This window comes from Pseudophryne corroboree, chromosome 5, assembly GCF_028390025.1.
Source record: "Pseudophryne corroboree isolate aPseCor3 chromosome 5, aPseCor3.hap2, whole genome shotgun sequence".
Classification (NCBI taxonomy): domain Eukaryota; kingdom Metazoa; phylum Chordata; class Amphibia; order Anura; family Myobatrachidae; genus Pseudophryne; species Pseudophryne corroboree.
Window position 1 is genome coordinate 722,022,988 of NC_086448.1, and position 10,376 is coordinate 722,033,363.

The 10,376-nt window shown below is 44.6% G+C and overlaps 1 protein-coding gene across 1 annotated transcript; it reads left to right on the forward strand.

Annotated features, from left to right (window-relative positions):
• Positions 1-838: 838 nt before the first annotated feature.
• LOC134928351 (fatty acid-binding protein, adipocyte-like) lies at positions 839-8,661 on the forward strand. Its single transcript, XM_063923996.1, has 4 exons — positions 839-985; positions 3,682-3,854; positions 6,472-6,573; positions 8,479-8,661. The coding sequence occupies exons 1-4, from the start codon at positions 907-909 to the stop codon at positions 8,527-8,529; spliced, it is 405 nt and encodes a 134-aa protein (XP_063780066.1). The 5' UTR covers positions 839-906; the 3' UTR covers positions 8,530-8,661.
• Positions 8,662-10,376: the final 1,715 nt, after the last annotated feature.

The window sequence follows — 10,376 nt, forward strand, 5'->3', positions numbered from 1 at the left end:
GCGACCTGGTACCCGTTCACACTATAGCAGGCATTCCCAACCGCGGTCCTCAAGGCACACCAACAGTGCAGATTTTAGTGATATCCAGGCTTCAGCACAGATGGTTAAATCAAAATAACTGAGGTACTACTTAAGTCACCTGTATTCAAGCCTGGATATCACTAAAACCAGCACTGTTAGTGTGCCTTGAGGACCGAGGTTAGGAAACACTGCACTATAGGAACAGGTGGTGCTTGGAGATGCGCCGCCTCCGGGATGCGTAGCGGCAGACGTCACATACGAATATGCCGAATAGGGCTGCCAGTCTAAAAGGGGTCTCAAGCTGGTTGCACCCGGTGAAGGAGCTGTGCATAAGTCCCGGGTGCCACCCACTTATGCGGTCTGAAAGGGGTATTAGTTAGTACTGCAGTCCTTTCTTTTTAACCATCTGTGCTCATGTATGAATATCCTTAAAACTTGGACTGTTAGGGAGCCTTGAGGACTAGGTTTGGGAAACACTGAGTTAATTCATTAATAAAACACTGACAGTGCAGTGATTTCACACAACATTAAACCAGTTTCTGCAGTGAAAATGAACAAGGAGTAATTGATGAAGATTGTTGTCAGAGCAGTTCCAAGAGTGGGTGTGGAGTGAAGTATATGTTGAGAAAGGGGACGTAGAACAAGACATTTCTTGTTTAAACACAATTAAGGAGGGATAGTCTCATATGCCAGAAGACAAGTGCTGATTCAGCACTGCAGGACAGAGGGAGGTTTCTCCCAGCTGAACTGACTACTTACAAGTACTGATGACATCACTGAAGCTCAGCCCTGCAACTATTTAAAAAGCCAGGATCTTCCAGGAGTTCCTTCCATTCTCTCTCTGCCTTTTCTGTGTGTACAGCCTGTCTCCAAATTACAGCCACCATGTGTGATGACTTGCTTGGTACCTGGAAATTGGAAGAACCTGATAAGGAAAATTTTTCTAAATATATGGAGAAATGTGGTAAGTTAATAAATGAAATCTGTTTGGTTCTATGTTTTACACTCAATAGTCTGATGTCTTTGGGGTATATTTCCTAAGAAATGTGTCTTCAAAACCCTCAATTTCTGCCAATCTTTTAATATTTAAAAGAGCATGAATAGTAAATGCGAAATCAGGCTTGGTTTTTAAATATTACCACTGTCTTTTCAAATCTGGTAGGCAAAATCTACTAAAAATTCGAGTTTTGAGAATAAAAGGAATTGATTTTCAGAAACCACTTTTTTATTTTTGTTTGCAGATTCTGAAATAAATGAGCTTTGAAAATATTTTTAGTAAATCCTATACCAATCTTGTAGTCCATACTAGTCTTCTACCGGAGACTATAAACGCATTACATGGTGCTAGCCTTGCAGTCTATTGTGACTTCAGGTAATCTGTAACCAGGTGAAGTGTACACGTGTACAGCCTGGGCTAGAGCAAAGTGTTTCTTGAGTGACCGTTGCTGTGAGGAAACTGGTCACTGGGTTCCTTTCATCTCTTCTATAATCCATAGATAAAGGCTGTGTCTATAGTAATAACACATTAAACCTCCACTAAACATAATTCTATTCCCTAGTACTTCTAAATAAGTATAACTTTGAGCAGGACCGAGCTCTCCTGCTTTCTAGACTGTGACTCTTGCTTGTAATGTGTTATGCTGACTTTAAGGTACTGAATCTTTCTACAGCCTGATGACGAACTATGATTTTGGTCAGGTGTTTTTTTTTTTTTTTTTTTTTTTATAGAGATGTGAGCGGACCCCAGTGTTTTGGTTCCAATTCATCTGGATTTGGCAAAGAAACACATCTTTTGGTTTCCTTTTGAAAATCAAACTTCTAAAATCATGTAGTTTGGAATGTCTTGCATGCATTACAAAATCCAGAGTTCTGAATTAACAGACCAGGACTCCATTACACTCGGAAACCCCAAAGTGATTCTGAATCTGAACCCCTTAAGTTTGGGTGTGCTTGGATTTCAGGAAACCAGAACCGCACATCTCTGGTTTTGTATATTTCAAATATTGCACAAAGGTCATCTCCCTAAAATTTAAAGTTAGTGGGGAGGGGGATTCTCTCCCATCACCCGGGGCTGATTCTAAAGTTTGAGCAAAGTGCTCAAAATTTTGGCATTGCACTGGGACAAACCATGTTATAATGCAGATGATAACTTTTTTTTTTTTTTTTTTTGCATGCAAGGTAACTGGTAGGGGGGAGGGGTTACTTTTTATTTTATTTTTTTATCTTCCTTCATGTGGTCCACAAATACTGTGCAGCTTGATTTTTACACTGCAATTTTGATTTTAAGCTGGAACATGTCCCCTCAAATCTAAATATCTCGGCAAATTTTAAATCTGCCCCACCTGCAGTGCTGCATGGTTTGGCCAAAGTGTTCAGTTACTGGTGGGCGTGTCTCCCTTCTCCCAACTCTGATTTGAGCCTGTGTGCTTACGGAGTGGATGGTCCTCCACCCTTCACTACTGAAAGATGATTACGCTATGAAGTGAGTCATCAAAGTGGACTTCTTCCTATAGATTTGTTTGCGGTTGACCACTCCATAACAGAAGTCTGTTCATTTTGTGGTGGGGTGTGGTGGTTTTTTATTTTTATCTGGATTGTAAGTGTGGCACTCTTGCCACCAATAGCACATGTGCAATAATTCACGTTGTGGGCACATCCCCCAAAGGATGCGTCCGCAAAATGATTGACAGCGGTGGCTGTTAGGGGTGGGGGTGTTGGCATGGCAGGGGGGTTGTCAAGTGTTTTTCAGGGTGGCCGCTTTTATAAAAAAAAAAGGCAATGAACCGCCTGCCAGGGCAGGGGTCGACCTTAAATTGATTAGTATGCAATGAAATTGTGGCTGTGCCACAAATGATGGCCGGACTTGCCCTATGCCAGGGATGAGGAACCTTCGGCCCTCCAGCTGTTGAACTAAACATACCAGCATGCCTTGTTACAGTTTTGCTATTTGGCCATGCTAAAACTGTTGCAGGGCATGCTGGGATGTGTAGTTCAACAGCTGGAGGGCCGAAGGTTCCCCATCCCTGCCCTATGCTGAGCGGCTCCCAGAATATGAGGAGACGGAAGCAGATCTTGTTGCGTATGCAACTATCTGCATCCTTCTCTGAATCACCCCTTAAGTGTTTGATTCTGACTATGGGCCTAATTCAGACCTGATCACAGCAGCAAATTTTGTTGGCTAATGGACAAAACCATGTGCACTGCAGGTGAACAGATCTAACGTGCAGAGAGTTAGATTTGGGTGGGTTATTTTGTTTCTGTGCAGGGTAAATACTGGCTACTTCGGTTTTACACTGCAATTTAAATTTCAGTCTGAAGACACTCCACCCAAATCTAACTCTCTGCACATGTTATATCTGCCCCCCTCCCTTCCTGAAGTGCACATGGTTTTGCCTATTGGATAACAAGTTTGCTGCTGCAATCAGATCTGCATTACCTCCTATGTTCCTCAGATGACTTGAGGTTTAAGTGTCAAGCCACTATCTGGGACAACACCAAGTGTTTGCACATGTTAAGTGTCTTGCAATTCTGAACCCTCCCCCCCCAAGTCTAAGTCCTGTCAGTTGGCTATGCTGCATGATACATTTTATGTCCACTTCTATTAAAGTTTATGCAATCAATGTGTTAGATATTTAATGGACCTCATACTGTCTCCTGCAGGCGTGCCTTTTCTCACACGGACAACTGCTGGTGCGTTGAAGCCGGATGTGACCATTTCTAAAGATGGCGATAACTGGTCTATAAAAACAGAAAGCACATTTAAGTCAACGGATCTTTGTTTTCCATTAGACAAACAGTTTGATGAAACCACTGCAGATGGCAGGAATGTTAAGGTAACAAGTACTTCATACACTATAAATGATTCATCAGTTTGTTAGAAAGTGATCCCTAGATGGTACAGATGTCCCAGTGTCCTAAGCAGAATGTTTTCAGGGCTCCCAGTTCAGTATGCTAGAGATGTAATAGGAGCACAGGATTCCCTCTGAACATTTGGTGGATTTGTTCTTCTGATCATCTACTCAATATATTCAAGACTGGCTAATTAGATTAGATATGTGTATGCTCATGGAGATCTCGCTGTCTGCAACAGCATGTCTCTACTGACCACCGCCTTATCACACTGTTTGGAGTTCATCAGTAGCGGCTCTTGCCATGGGCAAGCAGGACTTTTGCCCGGAGCGCCGCTATCCCGGGGGCGCTGCCGCCATGGCAAGAGCCACTACTAACTTGGATGGCGGCGGTGTTGAAAAGGTCCTCTCCGCAAAGGGAATCTAGACGCACGGTGAGGTAGCGTCTAGTTTCCTTTCGCAGAGAGGACCTTTCTGTGCAGTGCTATGGGGGAGATGTCATGACGTCTCATAGCTGAGAGGAGCGGCGCCGGAGACTGTGCACTGGTCGGGAACAGGGATGGTAATTTTTTTTATTTTTTAGGTGCACAGCTACTTTTGGGCACTACTAAGGCGGCCACAGCTGCTACTGGGGGTGCCACAGCTGCTACTGGGGGCACAGCTCTACAGGGTGTGAAACTACAGGGAGCAAAACTGACCACACCCCATTTTTTTACGCGCACCCTTAACGCGCATTAACCCTATTTGGCCGTCTTGGGGGGGGGGGGGGGGGGGGGGGTGCGCCACAGGAAACTTTCGCCCTGGGCGCCACAAGGTCTAGAACTGGCCCTGTTCAGTCTTCCACATTTTGGGGTAGGATGTATTAAAATACATTGCCGCCCACTGCAGCAATGCTATTTGCATACAGTATGTACAAACATATGTGCTTAACATCACTATGCGATGACAGAGGCCCTCTGCGATACCTATGAGAAGGTGTGCGGGGGGCTGGTCTGTCACATCCCAGCCCCGGTAGGTGACTTCAGTAGTTCAGTCCCGGACTCCTCCCTGCAGCTGGACGAACCTCCGGCTGTGTTGCTGGTGGATGAGTTTGGGTTCTGGGACCAGGTATGCCATTGGGGGGGGGGTGAAACCGGCGTGGTGGGATGTGGTAATAAGCCCATAGGGTATCGCCATAAAAATATGGTGATACCCTCTGTGTTAAAAAAGCCAGGGGTTAGCACATAAGAAAATGTGGTAAGACACCCCCCCCCCCCCCGCTCAAAACAAAACAGTGTTTTACCGTATTTTCCCTTTAGTACATCCTGCCCACAGTCTTACTGGTTTGAGACCTTCCTTTGCAATGTTTTTTGGCTGAAAGCTCCAATTGCTGTAATCTAAGCCAAATCTCTATTATAGAAATGGCCAAAGGAAATTAAAAATCATATAATGGTGGATGGCATATATTGCACCATCATTAGTGTAGGTAATAGCAGAAGAGTAACTACTGATACTACAGTATATAGCCAATTTCATGAACAATTTTTTTTTTTTAATGAAAGTCAAAGGTCAGGAGGCAGCTATGGCAATAAAAGCTTAGTGTTATAACTACAGAGGTGATGGGTATATAGGCTTATAGCTGTGGAGGCAAGGGGGTATATAGGGTTACAGACAGTTGGTTTGTGGAGGAACAGGTGACCTTTAGCTGGTCTGGCTGGCCCCATTCTATAGCTGGTGAATGTAGGGACAGGGTAGGACCTGGCAGTGGCACTATGCTCTCTGAGATGGGGATAGCAGCTATATTGGCACAATGTGTACACTACATCCATACGACGCTGCTCCTTTCTCGCAGTTGTGCTGGGAAGACAGGGACGGGTGCTGTTATGTTCGCTCTGTTGGACTCTTCCCACTGATGTGTCACTGATACTATCAACAGCAGATGGTGCACCCACAGGGCAAATGTCCTCTGCGCTAAGCTTCACCCTAGTTATGGCCCTGGTGGTCCATTCTCTGCTCATATGCAGTTATTATCCTGCTCGCTGTCTGGTACAGATTGGATAATCTGTCTTTCTGCTCTATATATACTACAGTTGGCATTCATGAGCTAAAATATAAACTCTGGTTTGTGTCTAGGGCACACTGCAATAAATGGAAGGGGTGTCCTTGTTGCTCTCCTTGTGGAGGGCTAGCAAGACATAAAGGCGATTTAACTAGTGGGCCTGGACCAGGACTTCACCGGGAGTGAACTGCATCCCTGGGTAATTAATGCACCCATGAGATGTGAAGGTTAATGGTTAACTGAAAACCACTATTTCTCTCTATGGGCTAGATTTAGCAAAGCTTGGGGAGAAATAAAGGTCTGTGTACTAAGCCTTAGAAAGATCAAGTGACCAGAGATAAAATGCCAGCCAATCAGCTCCTAACTTAAACCATGGCCTGTAATATGGCAGTTAGGAGCTGATTGGCTGGTATTGTATCACACTCCATCCACTTGATCTCCTTCGGACTTTGATACACTCCCCCTGCCCTAAGTTCTTGTCCAACCCAAGTTGTCTCTTCCATGCTCTCCCTTTTCTGCTTTAACATTTAATATTGCATTGACCTCTTTTTCTGAAACTTACAGACTACTGTAAAATGTGAAAATGGTGCGTTAGTACAACGGCAGGAATGGGATGGAAAAGTGTCTATAATAACACGACAAGTTAAAGATGGCAACATGATAACTGTAAGTAGCCTGTTGTGACAAGACCACTTCTATACAAAAAACAATCTGACTACACATAGATCCAGCACCAATCAAGACAACTCATTGCACGTATATAAACAAATATGTAGTACACCGGGCTGCCGCCTCCTAAAGTGGAGCCTGTGACTACATAAATATTTCTGCAAATAGAATAGAGCCACTGCATAGTAGATTTATAAATAAGCATGCATTATAATAAAAAAATCTACATTTTAATCACTGACCTACAAATGGATCCATATAAATTATAGAATCCATTACTACATATAGTAGAGTAGAAACTAAGGGGGACATTTAATAAGCAGTGAAAATGTGGAGAAGTTAAACAGTCAGCATTTATGTAACAATTATAATTTGCATACTATAAAAGTATACAGAGCAGCTGATTGGTTGCCAAGGGCAAATTCTCCACTTACTCACTTCTCTACTTTTATCACTGCTTAGTACATGTCCTTCTAAGGAAAGTAGCATGAGCTTTACCACCCCGATTACATTATCGGATGTGGTGAAACTGTTGTATACAGAATGCCTGCGAATGGGACATCGGGGAAACGGTCGGTGTCTGAGATCCAGACTCCCATGTGCACAAACCTACTTATCGTTTAGCTTTATGTACTGTAATTGTTCTGTTTTGGTAAGTAAGGTCTTATTTATTGTGGGATATGAGCAATTATAGACCACTTTACGTTTTATAAGGTCTCTGCTTTCCTCCATCCAGTACTTGGGCACCACTTGGGTTATGAGGACTCTACCCATGTTATAAGTTTGTGGGGTGCATGCTATTATTTTTTTTCTGGATAAGATTAAAATCTTATTTGAAATGTGACTGCTGGGAATTGTGGCTTGCCCTGTGTATGGTTCTAGCTTTCCTACACATGACTGTGGCATCTTTCATCCGTAACCAAACGGCATAGGTGGTATTGACAGTCATACATGATGATTTTATAGACCTTTTCAGTGTGCAAGGGACTCATCCATGATGGATGTTGCAAAACCAAACCGTGCGTGCTAGCAGTGTTGGGTGCATAATGCTAGTATACCCTGGATGAGTTACTGGGGTCTCTCTATTTGCTGCAGTTCCCTTGTTTACAAACACCATTGTACACCACATAGGCTTCTGTGGGGGCTGCTATAGTGTGAAATATGTATAGTGGGCCTTCTGGACATTGACTCGGTAGGTAACACCACCTTGGTCTATGGGCTACTTACCACAAATTTTACCAGGAGAAGGATCCCTGGTAATGGCTATTTGACCACACATGCATAGCAGGCTACCAGGGATTCGTATAAGCGGTCACTTTCCACATTGTAGGGTTGGCACCTATTCCTGGAGGGTGGTCTTCAGGTTGCTGGCATACCAACATCTTTTCTCCCTCTTGGGGGTCCGCGACCCCCCCCCGGAGGGAAAATAGATGGCGTAACGCGCCACCGTGCCTGCAGCGTGGCGAGTGCAGCGAGCCCACAAGGTGCTCATGTGCACTCTCCCTGCTGTCGGGATTCCGGTATGCTGGTCGCCGGGACCCCGACCGCCGGCAAACCGTACTACACCCATCCTTGGAGGTTTCCTCATGCATGCGGATGGTACAGAGGTTCTTATTTGCCGCAAGTAGTAGCAGTAAAACTCTAACCTGGTCTTTAAACCTGTTAATTAATGATCCCTAGTTTCTCCATTTAGATGAAAGTAAGTTCTATGGGGCTGGTACATTTTGTTGCATGGAAACTTGTGTAAAAAGCCACCTACAGTATTGTAACACCTTGCTTTAAGAATTCATGATTGAGTTCAGGTCACTGTATAAATGTAAAGTTTCTTAATGAAAAGTTTGTCAGCTTTAGTATAGAGAAAATGCAGTTACAGTATGTCTAACTCCATTGTTTCTCTTCTAGACTTGCTCAATTGACGATGTGAAATGTGTTCGGATCTACAAAAGAAAATAAAACTACCTGTATAGACTTAACTATAAAATATAGGCTCAGTTCAATGAGCCTAATGCAGGCCCTTATCAATCTGACTTGACAAGTAATTTGATGTCATCTGTGCCATGTAAACAAATAAACATTATTCTCTAATCCTGTTGTGAAGGCTTTTCTGTACAGTAACCAACTAGCCTGTCCTTATAATTAAAGTGAAACTATGGTTCAGTCTTCGGCTTAACAGAACAAAAAAGGGGGTTCCAATTTATAGATACAGGCATATTCAATTTTATGTTGGATCTGACGTGTGAGTTATTCAATGACTCAGCCAAACGCAACAGGTTTGGCCCGTTTCTAACAATGTCAATCAGAATTTTTTTTAATTTTTTTTTTTTTTTTTTTTTTTTTTTTTTTTTTGTCTCCCATTGTCAGAAATGGGACTAACTTCTCGAGTTTGGCCGCGTTCCTGACTTGTTGGAATCCACGTGGATTCCAACAAGTCAGGAATTCCCGACTTGTCGGGAGGGGGAGGAGAGAGAACAAGACCCAGTGAATAGATCGGAACCCCTTCCGACCTATAAACAGCCATCTTTCCGACTTCAATTGAATACCCCCTAGTGTCTACAGACATGCATTAAGTAGACTGGTAAATGGTAGATGGTGCTTAAGGTTGACCTTTTTGAACCTGTTAACATGACAATGGTTGGATATGAAACTTAAAACTTGTGTCAACTTGTCGTAAATCTGAGGCGGAGCTCTCCAGAGACTGACAGGTGCTTCAGCCTAAGGCCAGTGCGTACTGCCAATCACTGAATCTCATGCTGCACACACCCGGCCACCTACCTCAGCAGCACACAGACAGAAGCTGCTGATTGGGTGTGGCTATTCTGACTCCCAGAAAAGAACTTGGTGGCTGCAGCCTTTAGGTTTATTTCACCACCATGGGGTAGGTATGCAGCCATGGCACCACGTCCTGCTGTGTTGTCACGCCAGCCTTCCTCATGGATCATGGGGGTCATACTGACCCAATCGCACGCTGCAGTTTATCGCAGCAGTGTGATTGGGTCGGCGCTGCAGAGGTGGAGCATGCCAGATGACTGCGCTAAAATTCTCTGCCTAAGAGGCAGAGGCGGGAGGGGTGGGGGGTGGAATGGTGCCGTTTGGCTGACGTTTCGTGGGCTGGCCAATGCAGGCATGGCCAGACCGTGCGGGGGGTGGGCTGCAGCGGCGGCGTGACGTCACATGCAGCCATTGCAGGCCAGGGAGCGATGAGTAGCTCCTGGCCAGCATGCTAAAGATGCACTGGCTGGGAGCTACTCCTAAAGTGCAAAAGCATCGTTGCTGTTTGATACTTTTGCTGGGGGGTGTGGGGACTGACATGCGGAGTGGGATAGCCCTGTGCTGGGCATCCCCCAGCATGTCTGTGGTCATGATCGTAGCCCTGCAAAATTTTTGCAGGGCTATGGTCAACTTGGAATCAAACCCCCGTGTCTCTCTCCTGATCCATCCCTGTGTAATGCATGCATACGGTCATATAAGGACTGGGTATATGCAGTGGCAGAAGTATGGGAGGCAAAAGTCTGCCACGGAGGTTGCACCTCTTCCATTGCTCCAGCACCATGTCAGGGTTACCTGGACATGGCAGTGGGAGGCCTGTACTGCTGACAGGTGGGAGGGAGCAGGGGGGTGGATTGTTGTCTGCGCTTCGTATATTTGGATGCTTGTCTGCCATTTCGTCTTGGATGTCATCTCGCCACCTCAAACAACATTTCCAAAACGGAATTAATTATTTTTCCCACCAGCCAAGAGTAGTTACCAACCTGATATCTCCATAACTGTTGCAAATGTGACTATCCACCTTACCCCACAAC